Below are 23852 nucleotides of genomic sequence, written 5' to 3' on the forward strand. Positions count from 1 at the left end.
CTCGGGGTCTGTCCTCCTGCGCCTGGCCGGCCGCACTCAGCGTAACGTCCTCGAGGGGTGTCTGCGTTCCAGCAGGAGTCAGAGCCCCCTTCCTGCCCGCGGCCAGTGCTGCTCCCCGTGCGCGCCCCGGGGGCCCCTGGCTCGCAGCCGGGAGCGAAGGGGTCCCACGGGTGCCGGGTGTCTCTGCCTTCCGCCGGCCGCGGTCTTCCCACGCGCAGTGCACGGACCCGCGGGCCGCGCTCCAGTTCCCCAGCACGTTGACGTTCTTTTGATAAGGGCCATCCCGGTGCGTGGAAGAGACTGAAGAACTTTTCAACCAAAAAATATTTGCCAGGGAGTCAAAACGAGGAGATTCCCTTTGTTGTCTGGCGGCCGCGTCCACCCCATTGCTGGGACTCAGGAAAGTCGATTTTAAGAGACTGGGAGCGATTGGCCGTGAGAGTCTTCCAAACCCTTGACTCACAAGTGGATTCACAGAGCAATAGGGGGGAAGGGGGAAGGGGTGAGCGGCGCCCCGGGAGGGGAAGGGCCGGCGGAGGATGGACGGGGCTGTGACATGCTCGCCAGGTTCGTAGAGCCTATTGCCACCACCCGTGTCCGCCACCCATGCCCAGCACCCAGCACCCATGCCCAGCACCCATGCCCAGCACCCAGCATCTGTGCCCAGTACCCAGCACCCATGCCCACCACTCAGCACCCACACCCACCGCGCCGGGCAGGCAGCAGGAACCACCAGCAAGGCCAGGGTGCACTGAGCTCCAGGCCCTGACCCGCCCCGCTCAGCAGCAGGTGGGTTCCCACCTCAGGGCAGGGGAGGAGGCTGTGGCTGCTGCCGGGGGGCCACCGGCTCCTCGAGGCCAGGCCGATGCAGGAGCCGGCGCCGTGTCCCCCTCCTTTAAGATGTGAAACCTGAGTGGAGGCTGGAGGACGCGGCTCGGAAGGAAGGCACTCCCACAGACACGAGCCACGGGGAAAGGTCGAGGGTTTGTTCCCCCAAATATTTTATTTAAATATTAAATTAAAAAACATACACCCACTAATCATTTTGGCATACATTTCTCATGTGAACATAAGAAATAAAATAATTAAATCAGTTATGGTAAAAAAAAAAAAACAGACTATATACATCTCAGATCACGTAGTGCCTATAAACAGGCGCCCAGCCTGCCCCACGGCGCCGTGGGGGGAAACTACAAAACACACGTCGCACACGCCTACACACGAGACGCAGAGACACACGGCTCACAGCAAGAAAGAAAACCTCCGTGAAAGTAAAGTGCTTGTCATGGTTCTGAGGCCTTTGATCTGCGGCGTTAGAACAGCGAGGAGTAGAACAGGGGAGCGGCTTGGTGGGGAGTCAGCCGTGCGGCCTCGGCGGCCCCGCAGGCCCGGGCACCCCGACCCTCTCTCCGAGCCAGCAGGAGGCTTTGGTGATTTCTCTGCGGCCAGGCACGAGGACAGTCCCCTCCCCGACTCTTGCGACAGCCACAGGGCAGTAGCGGCGGCCGGAGGGCCGGTAGCAGCAAGCTGGGCAGGTGCACAGACCCGGGCGCGCCCCCCGCGGCCTCCCTGCCCGCGAGGAGCCCCGGGCAGTCTTTGGCTTCTACAAATGCCCACCTTTCCCCCTGTTAATACTGTAGGGCGTAAGAGCCAGAGTGAGCTGAAGGCACCTGGGTCGCCGGTAAGGGCTTGGGGACCGCCGGGCGCGGAGGGCGTGCAGCAGCCGCTCGCGTCGCTCCACTCGGGTGGCGCGCGACTGACCCAGCAGCCACCTGAGATCACCTGCCAGGGGAAGGGCGCACCTCGTCGCCCTCCTCCATGCCGACCCGGTGCTGGCGCTTTGTCACGTTAACCAGAGAGGAAAATTGAAACCAGGAACACAAAAGAGTGTAGTAAAAAATATAAAAAATAAGTAGTGTATATTTGTCTCCTATTTATATACATGTACAACGTTTGCTTTAAAAAAGGAACAGAGCTTGAACAACACTGATCCGACCTCTCGTTTCATTCTCTTGAACGAAAGGAAGCCTGACACGCGTGAGGCCTGGAGAAGGCAGGGCCACCCCTGGAACCACGAGCCGGCCGCGGGCAGGTGGGGGCCCCCGACCCCCGACCCCCACCCGACAACCGCCCCTGCCGTATTGCACGTCCCCCACCCCAGTCGGTTGTTCTTTTTGGACCCTGATAATGAAATGCGTAAAAACTTAATTAGCAGCGGAAATAAGATGGGCAGCGGGAAGAAACGTCTAGGGCCCTCCAAGGCACGCGGGGGATCTGGGCCCTGCGCCCCGGGGCCGGAGTCCCAGCCTCACAGTCACCCACCCCTGCCAGTTTCTTCCCGTGGCTCTTCTGAAGAATCCCGGAAACCTGACTCTCGAGCAGTGGATACAAGTTCTCATCTAAAATAAGGGAAAAAAACAAAAACAAAAACGTCCTTGGGGTTCTGATTTCAGGGTGGAGAATTCCAGGAATTTGTAGATTATTTTCTCCTGGGCTGGCCAACAGAGCTTTTTTTTTAAAAAACAAAAAAAAACAAAAAAAAACGGATGCGTAAAGCAGAAAGTTCACAGTTCTCACTCTGAAGCGTAAATGTTTCGGGAAGTGGAGAATTGTTAACTAAAAATAAAAGAGGATGCTAAACACTCACAGGCACACACATGATGGACACGCGGCTCACGCGCGGTTTCTTCCGAGGCAAGCCCTCCGTGGCCCCCGAGGTCCCCTCCCGCCGCCCCCGACCGACCGTGGTGGCGCTGGCCAGCCCAGCCGAGCCGGCCGCCTGCGCCCCGCCGCCCTCCTTCCCCTTCCCGTCCACCCACCCCGACACGCCCCTCGATTATTATTTTTCTTCAGAAAGTTTCCAGGCCCTACTCAGAGTTACATCTGCTCAGTGCAAGGAAAAAAAAAAACAAACAAACCAAAAATCAAACAAAAAATAAACTAAAAAGCCAAAACACCAAACGTATTGCTTGTTTCGCTTCTAGAAACGTATTGGCTTCGAGTCCGGAAACATCTTCACATCCTCTGAAATTATTGCTTCGAAGGGCCGGCGGCCCGAGCGGAGGCGGAGGCAGGGGCGGGGTGCTCACTGCACCAGCACGAACGTGCCCAGCTGGCCCGCGGTCAGGTCCTCCATCTCACAGTCCCCCTGCGGGAGCCCCGTGGCCACAAAGCCGGGGGGCAGCGTGGCGGCGGGACGGGGGGCCACGGTGTGGCTGATGTGCAGGTGGGTGTCCAGCAGCCGGGCCGCCGATGCCACCGGGGAGCCGCCGGCGTGCAGGAGATGGGGGGGCAGCAGCGGGCCGGGCCCCAGCCCCAGCTCCTTCTGGAGTCCCGACACAAGGAGGGCGCCGTCACACGGGGCGAGGACCAGCGGGGTGGCCTGCTGGCAGCCGGGGGGCCCTGCCGGGTGGTGCTGCAGCTGGAGCAACCTGCGGGACGCGAGGGGGCGGGAGGGAGAACAGGTCACTGCCGCTCTGCCCGCTGCGCCCCCCGCAAGTGCTGCCACTGGCCCAAAGGGCTGCCCCGTCGCTGCTCACTACGTGAAATGCCGTGTGTGACGATCCCCCGAGCAGTCCTGACATTTCCGCAGCTCGCTTTTGCAGCGGCTCAGAGATGCCGCCCAGACGTGACACGCTCACTCCCTGCCCCCTCCGTCCCCCCCAACAGGCGGGCGGGCTTCAAAGCAAGGGCACCTGGCGGCTCCCACCTCCGTCACCACCTACAGGGAAGCAGGCCCCCTGCCCCCCGCAGTCCTCCCCACGCCCTGCATCTGATTACACGCACAGGGGACAGGCTCAGGAGCTAAGGTGGCTCAAGAAACCCAGCGGTGCGCAAGGCCTACCGCGGCGAGGGTGGCGGGCGCCAAGCGGGCGTACCTCTGCTGGTGCAGCACCTCTTCCAGGGGGCTCCGGCCCTCCCGGCTGCTGGGCCCACTGCCGTGCAGGCCCAGGCTCTGTGTGGGCAGCTGGAAGGCGCTCAGGCCGCCCCTGGTGGCCCGGCTGGAGGAGGAGGGCTGGCACACCTGGCGAGCCAGCCCCTTGATCTTGTTGAGACCCAGGAGCCCTTTGGTCCTCGCGTTCTTCCTCAGCTGCTGCCGGAAGGCTTTCAGCCCTGCGGGGAGCAAAACCAGGCTGGTCAGTGGATCTCCGTCCCAGGGCGAGTGAGGGTTTGCAGACCTGGGGGAGCCCTAAGGAGGGATCCGGTGCAAACACGATGGGGTAGGTCGATGGCACGCTTTCCTGCGGGGCTCACGGCTCCTCTCCGGTCACCCGGTCACTTCTTACTACAGCCCCCTCGAGGCTAAGTCATCTTTGTTTGATTTGGAGCAGCAGCCCCAACCCAGGGGTGCAGCTAGGAGTCTGGGCAGACAGGGGGTCCCTTGTGGAAGGAGGGCACGTGTGGCGCCTTGGAACAGGGAGCGAGCCTGGGCGGGCAAGGGGAGCTGCCTCCTGCAGGTCAGGAACTGCTGGGCATCCTGGCGTCCCCTGGGCTTTTAGGACCAGCCCCCGGGAGACTGAGTTCACCCCAGGAGACTGCTGCTCACCCAGCTGGGCTGCGCCAGGACTGTGATGCCCCCCAGGGCCACAGAGCATCTTCCGGGAAAGGCAGGAGTGTGCGTGAAAGGGGAACCCACCTTGAGTGAGCGAGGTGTCTGACGCCCTCCGGCCTTCCTGGAAGCTGATGGGGAGCAGAGTGACCCCTCCCGGGGCCCCCTGAGCCTGCAGCACTGGAGTGGCTGACTGGGCCCCCAGGAGCGGTGAGGCCAGTCTGAGAGGGGAGCAGGTGCCGACCAGCCCCTGAGCAGCCAGGCGTCCGCTGAGTGCTCCCGGGCCGTCGCCTGCCGAGAAGGTCAGACAGCTGTCGGAGCTGGTGCCCTCCGAAGGGCTCGCGGTGGACGAGGAAATGACTATACCTGTGGGAGAAGCACGTGCTTAGGGGGGCCCCGGACGCTCCCCAAGGTCAGAAGCGGCCCCCAGCACCCCATAGTTCTCACTGGCAATCTGCTGTGGCCACGGCTGAGAGGAATGGGCATGGACACCTCCTCCATGCCTGGTGCGGCCTCTCCCCGGCCCGTGGGTGGCCCATGGGGCCTGACGTCAGGCCGGACAGCCGTGCTGGGCGGGGTCTGTGATGGCCGGAGGCTACCAGAGTCTGAGCCACCACCGTAACGGTGCAGCTTCCCCCGCGGCTGAGTGGGGGCTCATGTAGGTCATGCAGGGCCTGGACGGAGGACCTGCCCTCCAGACACCCGGGGGGCAGCTAAGCCCCACACCCTTCTGCCCCTGGAGGGTCACACGCGGCCTCGGGGGTTAAACAAATGACAAATCTGGACCAGTGTAAGCAGAAGCTGCCCTGCAACAAGGGCACGCTTCACACGAGTTGGCGGGAACCTCAACCGTAAACTTGACCCCGGGGCTGAGCTCCAGGCCCACGTCCCTGGCCCACGGGGACACTTACACGGAGGGGCGCACGGGGAGAAGCAGGTGGAGACCTCGGCCAGCGTGTGCCTCCGGGCGGTGCTGCCAGACGGGGGCTTCTGTGCCTCCCGCTCCTCCTCTAGGCCTGGGGCCTGCCCGACCTCCTCACTGATGGGCGCGTCCAGCAGGCCATTGGGGGAGATGGGTCGGTGCCGGAACACCCCGTTGCAGTTGGCGTCCAGGGGGAAAAGCAAGGGCTGGGAAGGGACAGACACGATCCAGTGACTTCTGGGGCTCGTGGGGCCTGGGTGCCACCGGCACTACAGCTGGGAGAAGCCCCCCCGCCCCAACGGCAGCCCAGGGTAAGCCACACACCTGGAGCGAGCTCAGGGGGTCACAGTCCGTGTCGGCGTGCAGGACAGATGGCCCCAAGGCCTGGGGCTGAGGACACAGCAGGGAGGATCGGAAAGGGTCACCGGAGAAGGCTTCCTGAGGCACCTGTGGGCGAGCAGAGGACAGACGCCGTCAGGGACAGGGAGGTGGCTCTGCGGCGCCATGAGGAGGCCCCGCTGGCTTTGCTGGGGGCTTGCAGACACCAGGTGCTAGCTGACTGGGCTTCCCCGAGGCCACACTGCCCAGGGTGCCAGGGGACGGGGTCAAGAAGCCAGAGCGGAGACAGTTAAGGGACAGGTGGCCACAGGGTGGTGCCTGAGCTCGGCAGAGCCGCCAGGCCCGCCTCTGGTCCGCGGCTCACACAGGACCCCCCTCCCCACGCCTAACGGGCAGGGGCCGTGACCTGGGGGCGGCCGTTCGGCCTCCCGTTCCCAGGCCCTCGGAGCGAGGGATCTGTAGCTGGGGCGGGGGCGGGGGCGGGGGCGCAGTCCAAGGCAGAGCTCGAAGGACACTGCTCCCCCACCTCGAAGCCGCTGAGATCTGAGCTCCTGGGCCTCTGCTGCCGGGCGGGGCCGGGCCGGGCCGACGGCTGCGTGTGCCGATACTCCTTCAGCCGCTCGAGGAGGAGGTAATAGATGGCGGCAAAGTGGTTGTAGCTGCTGTTCTGCAGGGACTGGGGGAGGCGGAGAGGTGGGGTCAGAGCGAGGCCAGCGGGAGTGGGGTGCAGCCGCCCGCATGGGGGTGGTGCCTCCCTGCGCTCACCGAGTGGCTGAGGCTCCTGACGAGCCTGTTCCCAGGGTTATTCTGGGGTGGCCGAGAATATCCCTCAGAGGAGTGGACAGCTGGCCCTTAAATTACCCCTGTTCCCGTTTTAACTCCTCGGGCTAGTGCCTGCTTCTCCTCGCAACCAGCGCCTCTCCCGTCAAAGTGCGCGGGGCAGGGGCGCGGCGGGCCCTCACCTCCACCGTCCTCTGCCGGTCGATGCCCAGGGTGTGCATGATGCCCAACACCTGCTCGTCATAGTGGCCCAGGTTGGAGTTGTAGCTGAGCGCGGAGAGGGCCGGGCAGGCCTGCCGTGGCACGGAGGGGTCAGCCTGCATCCACCTGTGCTGCCGAATCTGGGCGATGGTGATGCGCTTGGTGGGGTCCACCACCAGCATGCGGCGGATCAGCGTCTCGCAGTCTGGGGGACGAGGGAGGCCTGCTGAGCCCGGCGTGGCACCTGCGCACACGCCCCCACCCCCACCCGGCCCCATGGCAGCCTGCTGGGGACGAGACTCCCTTCCTGAGGGCGGACAGACGAGTGGTTCTCCTAGAGAACACCGGGACCAAGAGCAGCGGCCTGGGCGGTCAGCTCAACCTGTCGGCGAGGAGAGCCAGGGGTGGAGGGGCCGGGCCCCTGGGGGCACGCGGTCCTGCTAGCCTGCCAGACAGGGGACCACTTAGATCCCCAGTGAGCAGGCCAGCGTCCCCAGATCCGGGGCCGGCGGGGACCCAGGACTAGGCCCTCTCGGGGGGCAGCAGAGCCCAGGCACCGCCTGCCCTGTAAGTAGGGCACTGAGGAAACACCCAGTGGGTTGGGTTTCAGTTGCGGGCAGCTTGTAAACACCCCACGGGAACACGGGGCTGATTCACGGACCTGACGGCACGCTCAGACACAGTCAGGCAGGCATTTCAGGAAATAAATTCCTCCCTCCTCTCCCAAACTCGCATCCCGGTTACCCAACAGTCCCAGCAGCTGGCGGGGGAGACGGCTGGCGGTGCCTACCCTGAGACATGAAGAAGGGGATGCGGAAGCGGCCCTCCAGCACCCGCTGCCGCAGAGCCGGCAAGTTGGGCCCATCGAAGGGGAGCGAGCCGCAGACCAGGACGTACAGCACGACGCCAAGGCTCTGCAAAGGGCAACACGTCGCGAGTCAGGCCCGCGCCCCAGAACACTTAGCCGTTAACTAGAGTCCGGGCGTCTGACACGCGCCGTGCACACGGGCTCCTACCCAGATGTCGAGCTGGGGGCCTTCGTACTCCTTGCCCTCAAAGACCTCCGGGGCGGCGTATGGGGGGCTCCCACACCACGTGGACAGCGGCTCTCCAGACTTGTAGAAGTTCCCAAACCCAAAATCTGTGGGATGAGAAAACAGTGAGGTCACAGGGCGAAGGGCAGGGCCCAGGCTACAAAGCCCAATGCACGGTGAGCAAGGAGGGCCCTCGGAGGCCTGCGCCCGCCACCCCTCGCCCCTGCAGGTCGGCACTGCCCGGGCTGCGGACGCCTTGCCTGCCAGCTTGATGTCCATGCTGCCGTCCAGCAGCAGGTTCTCGGTCTTGAGGTCCCGGTGAACAATGTGGTGGCTGTGGCAGTACTCGACGGCCGAGAGAATCTGCCAGAACTTCTTGCGTGCCTCATTCTCGCTGAGGTGCCCGTTGGAAGTCAAATAATCTGTGGAGCGACCAAACAAAGCTATAGCCCTAAAATCCAAGGGTCTGGCCACCCCGTGGGGCACAACTGAAGAGCACTGTGGACTCGTAAGATGGGCGGACCCAAGGGCCCGCAGAGGGATTCCTGACAAGTTACACGTCTGTCGTCAACAGATACTGAAATAGGTGTGGCTTACCAAACATTTCTCCATTTTTGGCGAACTCGGTGACAATGTAAAGCATATCCTTTGTTTCCATAACCTAAAAGCACAAAAGACCGAACGCTGAACCACACGGAAAGGGAACATACCAGTGGTATAAATAATCCACTTGAACCCCAGTAAATTTTTAACTTCCCCAGCATGAGTGCATCCATTATCTTGAAAAAGGAAAGAAAATAAACACTTCTGCCTTAGAGGAACAAAGATGGGGGTTCCTATTCAGGAAAAGAATAGAAAACGTCGGAGGGGAATTCTCCATCAGCCTGCCCGGCCTGACGCACTGGAAGCCCAACGCACCTGCCCCGCCTGCCCTGAGGCCTCAGACGCGCGGACGCCGCCGAGCAGCATTGCGAGCAGCAGTGCGTCAGGCCGGGGGCCAGTACCAGCTGAATAATAGATAGCAGACCCCCCCTCCCCACCTGCGCTGGCCACGCGATCACTTAGGGGCTGGGAAGCCGCCCGGCCAGGTAAGCGAGCCGCAGCGGCCAGCGAGCAGCACCCCGTAGGTGTGTGTCAATAGCAACAGCCAAGGTCACATACACCCTCTGGGCTCACTTACGAGAATTTTATCTCGCTTTGAAAACAATTTTTAAAAGAGCTTCAAATCTAACTAATTAGGAAACAAGGTAGAATTAATCTGTAAAACCAAGTCACGTCCCTGTATTTTAAAATCTCTCAGAGCGGGGCCCCGGGGGGTCTCAGAGATTTCGTGCCTGCCTTCGGCCCAGGGCCTGATCCTGGGGACCCGGGGTCAAGTCCCCCGTCTGGCTCCCTGCATGGAGCCTGCTTCTCCCCCTGCCTAGGTCTCTGCCTCTCTCTCTCTGTGTCTCTCATGAATAAATAAAAAAATCTTAAATAATAAAATAAAATCTCTTGGAGGGAGACACAGGGACAATACATTCTTACAGGAACAGACTGCTTTCAGGTTCGAAATGCAGTTGTTCCTCAAAAAAGACACTTTAAAGACAACTGCATGCAGCCGTTAAGTCTAACAAGAACGTGAAACCAGGGCAAGTTTTAACCACCCTGGCGCTCAGTGCGTGCGGCAGAGTCGCGGGTGAGACCACGGTTTGTCCCTGTCCTCAGCTAAAGAGAGGGACGGAGGAGAGCAAACGGGTTTTGAGTTTCAGAAATCCTCAAGGCAAGAGGGAAGTGACTCCCCCGAGGCTGTGGGGCCTGGGCCAGCTGGATGAGAAGTACACACCGTGTCAGAACCCGGGGACGGACATGCGTGGCTGTCCCACGGAAGCCTATCCCCTCCCAGCCCGACCCCCCGGGGAGCAGCGAGCAGCCTCGCCCCGAAAGGACCTCTAACTCTGATGACGCGGGCAGCGCGCCGTCTAACTGGGCTGCTCCACACAATGGGTCAGCGGAGGGACAGGAAGACCAGGAAGGTGCACGCTGGCTCATCCCTCCAGCAAAGTCAAAAACAGGGTTCAGCCCACTCCTGCGGAAACAGGCCAGGCACATTTCTCAGACGCTGACATCAGTGACCATGAGGAAACCTCTTATCAAAGCAGCACAACTGAAAAATGACACAGAAACAAAACACAAGCCGGGTGGATGGTGACGGGAGCGCCGCACTTAATGACTCTGAGTAAACTGTCATTCAGGGGGACACAAGCTCGGGTGACGCTGCTTCCGTGGCATAGTTTCTATTCTGATTCCTCTCCTATCACACTGGACATCCAGGCTTGCCAACTGGACACGCGTGTGCACACACACACACACACGGGGCCATATTCATCCCAGATTCAAGGCCTCCATGACCAACACCGAAAGGAACTTAACAGCCAACACAACTGGATGGGACACTACTGAGGACGTGCAAGGAACTCCTCCTCTGCGAGCAGGCCCCCCTCACCTGCACCAGCGGGCGGCTGCCAACGAGACCGCTCGGCTTTGCTGTCCTAATTCAATCAACGCCCATACTCCAAAGCTATAATGTATTAGTTTCAACACGATAACAAAAATAAAGTCACAGAACAAACCAACAGGCGGGACAGGGTGAGGCATGTTCTTAATGTGGATTAAATGTCAAGTTCCCCACTTTCACCACGGCGAAGGTATTTTCATCTCTCCAGTCTCTGATGGGAGAGTTTAAATGGGAAGATGAGTGCTCAATGCTGCCGTTGCAAGTTTACAGAAGCCGGTAAGAGCAGCCAGTTTTAAAGTTTAATAATTATCTCCAAAGGCGGAAGTGTCTCGTTGCACTAAAATCTGTCCTTCTCCGCTAAATGTTTGACTTGTGGCAATACATTGATCTGGTTGGTTGTTTTCATAGTAAACTAAATGTAAACAACCAACCTCTACGCATCTAAAACCGGAATGAATGACAAGACTAAATAAAATTCTAATGAGGCAAATCTCAGTTACGACCCAAAAGCAAGAAAATAATTGGAAATACATCTGAAGAGCTCACAAAAATCGATCTATTTACCCTACACAACCAACTCCCAGACTGCCACATGTAGCCAAAGAGGAGCAAGATTGAGAAACTGCAGACTTATTCTTGAAACTAATGCACTTGCCGGACATAACAGCAAAAGGCAAACTGGAGTCCTTACCTGATAAAGCTTTATGATATGAGGATGATTCAGAAGCTTCATGATCTGAACCTCACGATATATTTTCTCCAAATTGCTTGAATCTAATCGGGTTTTATCAATTATTTTTATTGCAACCTACAATTTAAAAGAAAGGATATTTAAAAAAAAAAACAACCTTCCATTTATATGTCATGTATTTTGCAGCTTAATCTCAAAAACACTTTATGTCCCCAAAGGGTCACCAAAAGTTTGGGGGGGGGTAATAAGGAATAACCAAAGTAACCATTAATAGTGTTTAAACGGGCAGGGCAACCCTGGGTTATCTGGTCATTACTGTCTGCTGTCCCCTAATACCTATACAAATCACTCAGAATCATAATCTAAAGCATCTTCTCTTTGTGGAACTGTCAGCGCTGAGACACCCCACATGAACCCCAAGGACAGGGACTCTGCGAGCGGCCCCCAGGATGCTCTCCCCCCCCACGCACCTGGGTTTTGGTGACTCGATGGCGGGCCAGCTTCACCACCGCGAAGTTGCCCTTGCCCAGGGTCCGCTCCACGTCGTAGAAGCCCACCCGCAGGGGCTTCTGCTGGCCCGGGCCGGAGCCCGCGGGGGCCGCGCTCAACTCGGACATGATCACCATGGCTCCGCGCTGCACCTGCGGGCCACGGGCGCTCAGCGCGGACCCCGACCCAGCCCTGCCCCGGCCCCGCCCTCTGCTACGCCCCGCCCCGACGCCCGGGCCGCTCCACTCCGTCCCCAAGACCCCCGGCCCCACCCCCGCCCGCCGCCCGCGGTCGGCTCCATCCTGAGCTCCAAGACCCCCGGCCCCGCGGGGGACCCGGCCCCACCCCCGCCCGCCGCCCGCGGTCGGCTCCATCCCGAGCTCCAAGACCCCCGGCCCCGCGGGGGACCCGGACCCACCCCCGCCCGCCGCCCGCGGTCGGCTCCATCCCGACCCCCGATCCCCTAACCTCTTGGGGGACCCGGACCCACCCCGCCCGCCGCCCGCGGTCGGCTCCATCCCGAGCTCCAAGACCCCCGGCCCCGCGGGGGACCCGGACCCACCCCCGCCCGCCGCCCGCGGTCGGCTCCATCCCGACCCCCGATCCCCTAACCCCTTGGGGGACCCGGACCCACCCCCGCCCGCCGCCCGCGGTCGGCTCCATCCCGACCCCGGATCCCCTAACCTCTTGGGGGACCCAGACCCACCCCCGCCCGCCGCCCGCGGTCGGCTCCATCCCGAGCTCCAAGACCCCCGGCCCCGCGGGGCGCCCCGACCCACCCCCCGCCCACCGCCCGCGGTCCGCCCCATCCCGAGCCCGATCCCCCAGCCCGGCGGGGCGCCCGGATCCCCCCGCCCGCCGCCCGCGGTCGGCTCCAACCCAACCCCGGAGCCCCCGGCCCCGCGGGGGACCCGGACCCACCCCCGCCCGCCGCCCGCGGTCGGCTCCATCCCAACCCCGGAGCCCCCGGCCCCGCGGGGGACCCGGACCCACCCCGCCCGCCGCCCGCGGTCGGCTCCATCCCGACCCCCGAGCCCCCGGCCCCGCGGGAGACCCGGACCCCCTCCCCGCCCGCCGCCCGCGGTCGGCTCCATCCCCGGAGCCCCCGGGGCCGCTGACCCGCTCCCGCGCCCCCCCGCCCGCCGCCCAACAAAGGGGAGCCCAGCGGCGGCGGGGCGGGAGGCGTCCGGGTCCGCGAGCCCCGCGCCGCCCCTACGGGCCCCGGAGCCCGGCGCGGCGGCGGGAACCAGAGCCCCGGAGCCCCGGCCCCGCCGCCCCGAGCGCACACTCGGCCGCTCCGCCCGCGCCGCAGCCTCACCTCCGCCGCCCCGCGAGCGCCGAGGCCGCGCCGCCGCTGTCCCCGCGGCCCCCGCCGCCCGCTCGGCCGCTCGCGCTGCTCGGGCGCCTGCTGCTCGGCCGCCTGCTGCTCGGGCCGCCGCCACCGCCGCCGCCGCCGCCGCCCGGGCCGCGCCGCATGTCAGCTCTGGGGCCGCGCCGCGCGCTCGGGCCGCACGCGCCGCCCGCCGCCCGCCCCGCCCCGGCCCGCCCCGGCCCCGCCCCCGCCGCCCAGGCCCCGCCCCCCGCCGCCGCCGCCGCCGGAGCGCTACAGCCCCATTGACGTCGCTTTGACGCCAGAGCGACGCGCGGCCGCGGGCCAGGCGCAGGGAGAGCGGGAGATCGGGCCGTTGCCAAGAGACCGGCGGCTCTGACGCGCGCGCTGATGGGGCCGTCGCCCTGGCGACCGCGGGGCGGTGACGTCAGGGGCGCCGGCCGCCCGAGGCCCGCCGAGGCCTGCCCTCCGCCCGCGCCGCGGCCCCGCCGGCGAGCGCCCCCTACCGGGCACGGCGGGCGCGGGGCCTCGGGCTCCCGGTCCTCCCGCAGCGCGCTCCTCCGCCCTCGCGCCGCGCCCCGCTCGCGCTCTCCCGCGGGGCCGGCTCCCGGGGCGGCCCCCGAGCCCCAGCAAGCGCAGCAGCGCGGCGGCTGCGTCCCCTTCGGAGCCCGCGCGATCGGGGGACCCGGTTTCCATCGGAGGTGCTCGGCCCTGGGCGCGTCTGTTGGGGGAAGGAGCAGGTGGCGCCCGGGGAAGCTCGCAGACTCCGGAGGGGGCCCCGCGGGGTGCCGGGGCGCTGGGCAGCTGCGGGCCTGCAGGACCTGCGATTCCTTTTCTTCTGCACTGCACGAGTCTCCATTGTTCAGCTGGCGACAACGGAGACAGGGAACGCTCAGCATCCCCGGCCCACCTGCCACTGCCGACCCACCCCACACCCCGCGGGGGGCCGCGGGCTGGGAGGGGGGAGCCGTGAGAGGGATGGGATCGCGGCCCGGGCCCTCCCGCGGCGCGCCGGGGCGTGGTCCGGCTCGCCCTGCCCTTTCTGGGTCACCTCTGCAGGTCAGGACCTCGGGATGAGATGCGGGGGACGCTGTCAGGGAATCCTCGGGCTCTGCTTTCATGAACAGCAGGATGGGGGGGAGGCCGCCTCCTGTGCTGCAGGTGGGAGTGGGGCGTTCAGGTTCTTGGGACCCGCCGTGGGAAAGCCAGTTAGCAACCCCATCAAGTGAGGCGGTCATCTGGCAGGTGGCCCAGTGCTGTGTATGCAGACAGGGAAGGACTCTGCTCCTGGGGCTGGGGGGGCCCCGCCCCAGAGGCCACAGGAGGACTTCCTCTTTGCCAGCACTGCACACTTTGCAGGCCCTGTGGGTGGTGACTCCAGGGGGGCCGCTTGCTTCCCCAGAGCTGCAGGGGAGCAGTCCTGTGTGGGTCTGCACTGGTGCACCCCCCCCCCCCGCAGCCCGCAGCCTGTCCCTAGTAAAGGGGAGGCTGGACAGGCCGACGGCGGCACTGGGTGACCACCTCCATGGTACTGCTGCTCACTTCGTCCCCCCTTTACGCCTCTGCACAAAACAGAACGTTCTCTAAGGGAAGACAGAGGCTACGGGTGAATGGTACCTTTTGAACGTCAGGCGTTAGGAGGGCAGCGGTGTGGGGTTTAAATTCTGCATCTCGCCTGGAATCATTCTGCCTCGTGTTAAAGGAAATACTACTTCACAGGAGGGGCTGGGGAGCAAGAGTTAAGATGGATGCAGAACCCACAAGCGGTCTTCCGGAGGCTTCCATGTGTGGGCGGTCGCCTGGAGACGTGGCCGGCCTGGCAAGGGTACCATGGAGGACTCGGACGTGCTTCTCCTGATGCACCGTCGTCAGCCAGACCAGAGTTCCCCGTCGCCCCCTCCCTGGGCTGTTGCTGGCGGCTCAGTTTGTTTCTTGAAAGGCCTCTCGAGGGCACCAGGAACGCCAGAGTTTTCCTGTCTTTCAAAGGTGCGCTCATTATCTGTCCTGGGTTTATCCACCAAGAATCTGGAGTATTTTTACTTTCTGATTCGTTTACAGCGGATTTTCTTCCCTTCCGCGGGTCCCCCTAACCTGCTCCTCCAGGAGCGAGACACAGAGAGAGGAAACCAGGGCCCTGGGTGCACTCACCTGCTGCCCCTCATTCTGTGACCTCAGGACTTTCCGCAGGCTCATCCAGGGGACTTCCAGCAAACCGGGTTCCTCCACCGCCCTCCTATCCCGGGTTTAGCCAAGTCTTCTGAAAGGTCACAGGTGTTTTGCAAACACCTGGCTGGCTGTTTGGAAACATTTTGTCATCGCTGAACAAAAACTGCAGGCAACAGAGCCAAGCTGCCTTCCCAGAGAAGGTCCCTGGAGCTGGGCACCCTGGCCCCTCTACTCCCAGCCCGTCCTGAGCTTCCAGCCGTCTGACCAGCCCTGTGTGGGCCGCGGCCACCCCAGCCCTGGGGCGGAGAGTGCAGGCGGAGCAGAGGAAGAGTCTGACCTCGGAATGGCTGTCGTGTCTCCAGCGGGGTTCCTCCTGGCACCCCCATGAATTTGCCGTTGATGGGCCTCTGCTCCCAAGTGTCTTTGATTATTGTTTGCATCCTGGGCACATGGAGGCCAAAATTCCTTCCAGAATCCTTGATTTCTTTTCAGATTGCTAGTCTTGCGTGCTTTGCACATGCTATGAGGGAGAAAAAGAAAAAAAAAAAAAACATAGCGTGTGCTCAGTGGCTGCGAGCAAGTGATGGGACGAAGTCTCCACTTAACAGAGTGGAAGAAATGCTCTCAAACTCTGCAAGAATGTACCATCGGGTGTGCGTGTGTGTGTGTGTGTGTGTGTGTGTGTTTTGTATATCATTGCAGATTCAGGAGAAACAGTAAAATCGGATTTCTTTTCCATTCAGAATTTCTTAAGCCTGACTTAGAATTGCAATATCTCTGGAATTCATCTTATTGTTTTTAAGTCTTGAGACGGGGAGACCTCGTCAACAGGAAGTGGGTGTCTTTAATATTCACACATTTCTGGCCGGGCACCCGTAGTGCTGAGCAAGAGCAAGTCACAAAGTTCTCGAAATAATAAGTGCAGAGTGGGGTTTGAAGACAGCGTTTATACGCACGAAGGAGTGCACCCAGCCTGTCCCCGGGGGTGTGCTAAACCTGCTCCCTCTGGATTAAAGGTGGGGGGGGGGGACGACAGCGCCCCTTTCGAGATGGCTCTCCCTTTGTCACCTGTAGGAAGACGAGGTGCTCCTCCTTCTGCACACCCTCCTCCTAGATGCCCAAGGCCCTCTGTGTCCTGACGGCTGTTCTGTTGGGTGTTGTGTGGTTTATCGAAGGCATCTGCCCGATGATTTCAGGTATCAGGAAATAAGATGGGCTGCCAGCAGCATCCTCGGGCCTCGGGGCTGGCCCTGGCCGCTCCTGCTGCGTGTGACATTTGTGGAGCTTGACACACGCACGCTGCTTCAGGGAATCACTGCCCCTGGCCTGGGGTTCGGCAGGTGGGGAGAAAGCCCTAACGGTCAGCGGCCAGCCCGGCTCTGACGGTATCGCCTCCTGCGTCCCGCTCCTCCGCGATGCACTTGGTCTGTGCCTACCTCGGTGATGTCCGTGCTCTCGGTCCAGGCCCTCTGCACCCTGGGAGGGGAGGCATCCTGGTCTTAGGGACACTGGGACCGGGGTATGGGCCCTGGGGAGGCCTGGAGAGGCAGCCCCCGGACAGGCAGGGTGGAATTCCAACATCCGAGGCACACACTCGCACACACACACACCCACACCAGCAAAAGCCTCCTCCTCTCCCACCAGCTGGCTCTCGAGTCCAGAGATCTAGGGCTCTGCTTCCCATTTCTGGCTTTGAGGAATCAGGTGGCTAATGGGGTGGCCCGATATTAAAGCAAGGCTGTGGTTGATGCCACACCTAGGGACCCAACAGACCTTCGGATGCCTGTCTCCCTAATGGATGCTCTGCAGACAGTGGTCTCCAGGAAGCTGGCTGTGGGAGGATACCCGGACAGGGCAAGGGAGCACCAGGGGCCTGAAACACAGGCATCAGGACTTACAATTTAAGAAAAGCAACACCCAGAAGCCTGGTGGGGGTGGTCTCAGGGCCTGATTGCACCCCCAGAGTAAACCAGGTGACATCAGTGGGTGGAAGGAACCCGCGCCTGTAAATGCCCCAGTTCCCACCCTGGTACTGGCGATCCCAAGCAACTGGGGAGAAAAGTCCCGAGTCCTCCACGTTGTAGAGCAGAAGCCTCTGGGGTGCTCCGGCCTCGTGCAGACCAGGACCCAGGCCCAGGAGCCCCTGTGTAGTCACGTCCCTTATTCCGGGCTTCGTGCTGGCGATGCACAGAGCACCCCGATTCCTTCTGGGAGTAGCGATGGTGTCCGATGTATCCCCCAGCATCGAGCCTGGAATACTCCTTTTTATGATTATTCAGTCATTTAGAGACCATGTGAGTTCCTACTGTTTGTCAGAACTGTGAACAGGCGTGCGCCCAGACTCCGGCGTGGGCAGTGACCGGCGCGCCGGCAGGGACGGAGTGGGCAGGGAGGGGCGGGTCTGCAGGGAGGGGAGGTCCGGGCACGCGGTGCCCCGAGTCACCCGTCGGGCGTGCACCCAGGCTCCCGAGCGTCTGCCGGGTGCCGCGCATGGTTTGGGAGCGGGAGCACAGCAGGAAGGGAACAGACAAGGTGGCTCCTCTCCAGGGCAGGCGTCTAGTTAAGGAGACAGACAACAGGACATGAGATGACGGGGAATATGCTTTCAGAAGCTGAGCCCAAGGCGAAGAAAGTGTTTCCAGGCGACAGAGCAGAGGGGCTGGGCTGGGGACGGGGCCTGGCACAGGGGGCTCCCTCCGGGTCCCCCAAGAGAAGGCAGAGGGTGTGGACACAGGCCAGGAGGGCAGGGGGAGAGGCAGCTGAGGGGAGAAGCAAGAGAGGGGGGATCCGAGCCAGCTCCCGGGCTGGAGAGGCACAGGGGGTGGGATCGCTGACATCATTGGACGTGCCAATGTGCCATGTGGCTTCTCTGGAGGTGCTCGGATGGGGACCGCTGTGTCCTAAGTGGGGAAGCTGGGCTCCAGCAGGGGTGAGGCATTGCCAAGCAAGGGTGGTGGCAGGGAAAGAGGCCAGGATGGGGAGAAAAGAGTTTGGGATGTCCCCCTGGCAGTGGCCAGGTCCTGAGCGTGGCTTCCCCACGGGGAAGGAGGGAGTGAGCACGGGGGCGTGAAGGGGTGATGGGGAGGGGGAGGAGGTCCACGGGGCGGCGGGGGGAGGTGGTTTGCCCAGCCTAGGCCCTGTAGCAGATGGAAGACTTCCTCGTCCAGCCCAGGGGCAGCTTCCTGGGGGAGCCATGGGAGGACAGGCAGTGACAAGGAGGCGGGGCACGGGGTCCCTCTGCAGCCACGGGATGGATCCAGACACTTCTGGCAATGCCAGGTGGGCACAAAATCATTAGAAAATGTAAGGTGGGACATTTAGAAAATGCAGAAGTACCTAAAGAGGAAAATAGAAACCACTAGTGATGCTATCGCAGTGAGACAGTTGTCCCCCAGCCCCAGCCCCATCTTTTCATTAAAACAGCGTGGACACCCTTTCCGCCAGCCTTTTGCACCTGCCGCGTAGGGAAGTGCCGCATTCAGGGCACCGTCACCGAATCGGGTTTTAGTGGCTGCCTGTGTCATCCCCGATTTACCCCCCTGCTGTCCTCCCCTCCGTGCCGACACCTCGGTCCCTCTGCCCAGGCTCTCCTCTGACATCCCCGGGGAGGAGGCCGGCTGGGAGAGGCTGCGGCTACCCTGGCTGTGGAGAGGCGGCCAGGGTCACGACGGGTCACCAGCAGCGGGGACCACGTGGCCTGCAGACCTGGGAACCCGCAGGCGCAGGCTTGGGGGCCGTGGGGAGCCGAGCACACCTCATCGCCCGGTTACCAAGGCGACGCGGAGGCCTCCGACTGCCCAGGAGGACGCGCGGCTCTGGGCTCCGCACCGGCCTCTTGCACGCGCAGGGCCTGCCGAGGTGCCTGGTTTCCGTGATTGCGGGATGGTCGTTGTGTTGTTCGTTTAGACAGAAAACACGGAGGCTTACGTTGCGGGGAGGGAAGGACGTCACGGGCATCAAGTAGTAAAAATGACCGTAAGCTGGCGCCCGACCGCGACAGCTCCCAGGTACAGCGTGAGCGGCGGTGAACAGAGTGGGACAAAGCGCAGTGGTGCTGGCAAAGGACAAAGCCCCGCCTGTGCTCGCGTCTCCACCGTGGTCCCTGCGAAGCCAGGAGGGGCACAAACTGGGGTGGGGGAGAAAACAAGACAGCTCGGCCCCAAGCTACTGAGAGTAGCGGCAGCCGAGCGCAGGAGGCATCCGGGTGCCCACTGCAGGCCGTCACAGCCCAGCTCCCGCCGGCCCCGTCCCTGGCCTGGGCTCCCACGGCCCTCAAGTCGGCAGGACGAGTGCAGCAGAGGCTTTTGAGACCCCCCCCCCGCCGCCCCCCTGCCCAGGGCAGGGAAGGCCCACAAGGGGCAACTTTAGAATAATAGGGCAAGTTCAGGAGTGGGGTATTCCAGAGAGGTTGGCAGCAGGGGCATGTGGTCTGTGGGGCCGTGGGGTCACGGAGACGCCGAGCCTGCAGCTGAGGGGGCTCAGCTGAGCAGGGCAGCCTCTGGGCTGGCAGGCAGCAGGGGTGGGGCATGCGGGCAGTGGACCCTACACAGGAGCATGAAAGGAGGTGCCTTGTGTCGCCTTGGCCTCTGGCCCCCAAACTGACTTCCCCTGACCATGCTTCCCCCCATCTGTCCGCTCGGGGAATGCCTCCCTCCGGGTCCCCCCACCTAAAGCCGGGCCACTCAGGGAAGGCACCCAGACAGGGCCCGCCACACCTCCCCTCTCCCTTCCGGGTCCCTCCACCCCTCCTGGGTGCTCCCCCCAGGCTCCTGGGCCCCAGGCTCGGTGCTGCGACCCTGCTCCTTCCAGGCCTGAGCCGGCGTCCTCCCCGAGGGGTCCCCGGGGATACTCCACAGCATCCCCAGGCCCAGCCACTGTGAGTCCTCGGGTCAGACGCTCTCTCACCCTCTGCCCCCAAAACCAGACGAGGGAAGGGGAAGAAAGGACAAGAACGGAGACGTTCGGGTCCTAGGGGCAGGAGTCTTCTTTGCAGGATTCCTACGGGCTTCAGGATGGGGTTCAGCGGCTCTCAGGACACCTTCCCCCCGTCAATCAAGAGCCTGCGCCTCCAGAGGGAGGTGTCCAGATGCCCCAGGGCCCGAAGTTTGAAGCGGGCATGGCCAAGCAGGGTCATTCAGGCTCGCTCCACCCCTCCCCATCGGGCTCCAGGTGACGGTGAGGTGGCTCCTGAGGCCCTGTCATGGCAGGAAGGAGCCTCAGACACCTTGGGGGTGGGTGGGTGGGTGGGTGGGGAAAGCGCAAGATGTTGCCTTGGGGGTGGGTGGGTAGGTGGGTGGGGAAAGCACAAGATGTCACCTTGGGGGTGGGTGGGTGGGTGGGTGGGGAAGAGCAAGATGTCCCCTAGCAGCGTAAATGCTTTTCTTATTTATTCTGATTGCTCTTTATATACTGAGAATATGAATCCTTTACCTCTTTCTTCCACATGTTTTTCTCATGGCTTGTCTCCTGGTTCTCTTCCTGGAGGCCAATGCCGTCTTTTGAGTTGTGTCACCACCACGGTACCCCTGCCCTACAGCGCCCTTGTGTAATGACATTAATTCAGGGGGTTTGGTTGGGCCGCATTCCCTGGGCGTGAATGATGCCACCAAACAGCAAAGGAAAACACCTCTGGCCAGTACCTCAGTAAACGACTAAGCACTTAAGAGCTTATCTTGGGCAGTACAGACGTCACAGGTGCACGCAGAAGCCCGGAACCGCCCTGCACCCAATAAAAGCACAACCACGCCCACGACGGCTCCCGAGGTCACAGCAGTAAAAGGAGACAAGGGCCAAGGGCTGCTCCTCCAGATGCAGGGCACAGGCCCCCGCTCACACTTGGAGATGTGATAAGGGGTGGACTCGGAGCTCGTAAACCCTGTGACGGGGCGCCCGAGCCTCCCAGAGGCTGGCACCGCCTCCCAGAGGCGAGGGCTCCAGAGGCCCAGCTCTGCAGCACCCTCCCTCCAGGCTCCCGCGCCCCCGCACCCTCCCTCTGCTCCCTCCCAAGGCGGTAAGGACGCCCATGCAGACACTCGGCTACTCCACCCGGTCCCTGGACCCTGTCCGCGGCCAGGATCCCAAGCCCAGACTGGAGGCTGACATTCCAGGGTACCGGAGCATGGCCCTGTGGGCCCGGGGACAACACGTTCCCTTCTGCAGGGCTGCCGGGGGCTGGGCCTGCGGCGGGAACAGCGGCCAGGTGGGCATGCAGGTGGCTCCCGGGGCACTTGTGGCCCACGCCGCTGCCCGGAAGGAGGCCTCCCCGGGGACACCCCTCAGGGTGCGGGGGGGATGGGGCGCCCCTTCCACAGCCTGGCGGGAAGGGTCCTCGGGGCAGACAGCACAGCTCAGAGAGGTGACTGGAGGGACGGGCATGGGGACGGGTCGGGAGACAGCTGGAGCATCACCTCACGGAGGCTGACCAGCCCCTGGCCCTGCCGTCTGCAGCCTGGGGACCGGGACCTGGGAGCCCTGGGGGGTCTGAGTCCCAGTCTGAGTGGAGGGCAGGAGACGGAGCCGCGGGGGCCCCTTCACCTGAGCACCCTGCACGCCTTCTTCCCGGGAGCCTCCTGCATCCCTCCAGATGCCCAGCTCCTCAGGAGGTGGCCATGGATTGTCCCGTCGGGAGCCATCCAGGCCTGCTGCCCAGGTGGGGGCACGGCCAGGGGACAGGGGACCCCGCGGGGGCCGCCCTGCACACCCACACCTCCTGCTGCCTCTCCAGGGCCACTGTAGGGTCACCGTGTTGTTCATCTTCAGCCCAACAGGGGACCAGGCCCGGGGCTCAGCCAGGACGGGGAGCACGACGGCCTGCCCCCCGCTGTGTGTTTGCCCTGAGCCCTGCACCCCCACGGAGGGGCCCAGCTGTCACGGAGCAGCATTGGGGAAGGATCCCTGTGTCTCTGATTTGGGGACAATCCCGGCTTCCTGTCATTTTATTATATTCAGGACACATGATTAATTTTCTCCCTTTCAGAGATTCCAGAGAACTTTACAAATCAGAAAAATGCTTGCAAGCCCTGCGGGGTCAATCTGGCTGGCAGGGACACTGGCCAGCGGCCCCTGCACACACTCACACTCTCCCACACACTGCCGCACTTGTGCTACACACGTGTACACACGTAGTAACGTCCGCACGCCCCCTCCGCCACCCCGTCCTGTGTGGCCCGCCCTGCCTAGCCACCCCGTGTGTCCCCAACCCTGGGACACCATTTGTCACCTCCATTCCCGGCCACCTGGCATCGCTGCAGGCCTCCTGGCCGGTGGGACACAATTTACCACGTGCCCTCAGCTACACCCCGTGTTTACACGCCAGCCACCGTTCACCGGAGGCTGCTGCACGTGCTTCCTGCTTGGAAGACCGCGGCCCCGAGGCCGGTTAGGACAAGGCCGGCCAACGTAGGCACCCTCAGCCGACGGGCCTGGCAGGCTGGGTCCCCAGGCTGCGGGAAGGTCCCCGGGCTGGGGCTGGTCGCCCGCAGGGTGGGGTCCTGGCTTTGTGGGGCCGGAAGGACCGGCAGGGGCACGGCAGGCAGGCCCGGGCTCAAGGCAGCCCAGAACCCGTCCGCCGAGGGACGAGGGCGCCCGGAGGGAGATGCTGGACGGCCTGAGCGGGAGGGCCGCACCCAGGGAGCAGGGCTGGGGGGGGGGGGGGGGGCGAGGCTGAGCCCGAACCAGCAAGATGGTCAGAGGCAAGAAGAGGGGCGGGGTGGGGGGGCGCGGTTTGCTCCAGGCCCCTGCCCAGCCGGAGAAGGAGCGTCCACCGGCCAAGTCCCCGGCCCGCTGCGTGCGCGGCCCAGAGCTGACCCTAACAGCCCCGGGACAGGGGCAGCGGCCACTTGGGGCTCGCGGGGGAACCTGCACGTGTTCTCGCATCCGGAGCGCAGGCAGCAGACTGGGGGGGGGCTCCCCTGAAAGGACCGGAGCCAGGGAGCCCGGGCGGGCCCCTGCAGGACACCCCCAGCGTCCTGGCTGCCCTGCCCCTGTGCCCAGGTCCCCGCCGTCGGACACCACCTGCCACCGCCTGACACCAGCGATCCTGAGCCGCCGGCAGCGGCTTCTCCAGGGGTCCTGGGTTCAAGCCCATTTTCCTCAGGGGCGCGCCCGTCTCTGACTTGTCCCTCTCCTGAGCGCCAGGTGGGCCGCGGGGACAGCAGACAGCGGGCTCGTGGGGGGCGGTGATGTCACTGTCCCTGCCCCACGCCCTTCTGCCCTGCCCGAGGGCGTCCTTGGTTCACAGGGTGCTCAGCCTGTCTGAACTCCGGGAGCAAAGTCCCACGGTGCTGGTGGGGGTGGCGGGGTGGGGGGTGTGACCAGGACACGGCTCCGTGGCCGCGGAGGCACCGCGTGGGGTGTGGTCCGCGCACCTGCCAACGGCCGGTCCCCCTCACAGCCTCCCTGCTCGCTGGGCTTCCTGGGATCGCCTGCACGTAAACCACCCCCACCCGATCCCTTGCCTCAGGGCTGCCTTGGGGCGGGGGGAACCCCAAGTGGGAGGACTTGACTTCACTCCCAGCAGGTGCAGGAGAGCGGGGCAGGGGCCCCACGCCCAGGCCCTTCCTCTCCTCCCCTCGCTAGCTGGGGGAGCCCAGGCCGGGGAGCCGGGCAGCAGGGGAGCGAGGGTCGGCTCAGAGCAGCTTCCAGAAGGTGGGGCCGGGAGGGCGATGGGGTCCGCTCGGCCGCAGCCTCGTGCTCACGTCTGCTCTGCGGTAGCAAAGGCTCCAGGCGCTGTGAGGCCGTCCTCCGCGGCCCCCCCTCAGAGCCCGTGAAGCCCCCACGTCATCTAGCAGATTAGGTTGGGAGGAAGCGCCGCTGCAGCCCTTGGGGGATTCCATGGGGGAAGAGGTGTGGAATC

The 23852-nt window shown here is 63.3% G+C and overlaps 1 protein-coding gene and 1 long non-coding RNA gene across 3 annotated transcripts; one reads left to right on the forward strand and one right to left on the reverse strand.

Annotated features, from left to right (window-relative positions):
- Positions 1–965: 965 nt before the first annotated feature.
- On the reverse strand, positions 966–12936 carry SIK1 (salt inducible kinase 1). The gene is made up of 14 exons (XM_077879345.1): positions 12821–12936; positions 11484–11654; positions 11014–11130; positions 8423–8486; positions 8086–8247; positions 7808–7932; positions 7582–7705; positions 6773–6996; positions 6337–6486; positions 5796–5918; positions 5461–5677; positions 4637–4915; positions 3879–4113; positions 966–3431 (listed from the first exon to the last, which is right to left on the reverse strand). The coding sequence occupies exons 2-14, from the start codon at positions 11637–11639 to the stop codon at positions 3086–3088; spliced, it is 2322 nt and encodes a 773-aa protein (XP_077735471.1). The 5' UTR covers positions 11640–11654; positions 12821–12936; the 3' UTR covers positions 966–3085.
- Positions 12937–13346: 410 nt separating this feature from the next.
- On the forward strand, positions 13347–15743 carry LOC144302032 (uncharacterized). Of its 2 annotated transcripts, none has more exons than XR_013368941.1 (2): positions 13347–13533; positions 14552–15743. It is a non-coding gene; the product is annotated as an uncharacterized LOC144302032 (long non-coding RNA). The 2 variants fall into 2 exon arrangements; XR_013368942.1 differs by lacking the exon at positions 13347–13533 and adding an exon at positions 13542–13891.
- The last annotated feature ends 8109 nt before the right edge of the window (positions 15744–23852 follow it).

Source organism: Canis aureus, chromosome 30, assembly GCF_053574225.1.
Source record: "Canis aureus isolate CA01 chromosome 30, VMU_Caureus_v.1.0, whole genome shotgun sequence".
In the NCBI taxonomy this organism is placed as follows: domain Eukaryota; kingdom Metazoa; phylum Chordata; class Mammalia; order Carnivora; family Canidae; genus Canis; species Canis aureus.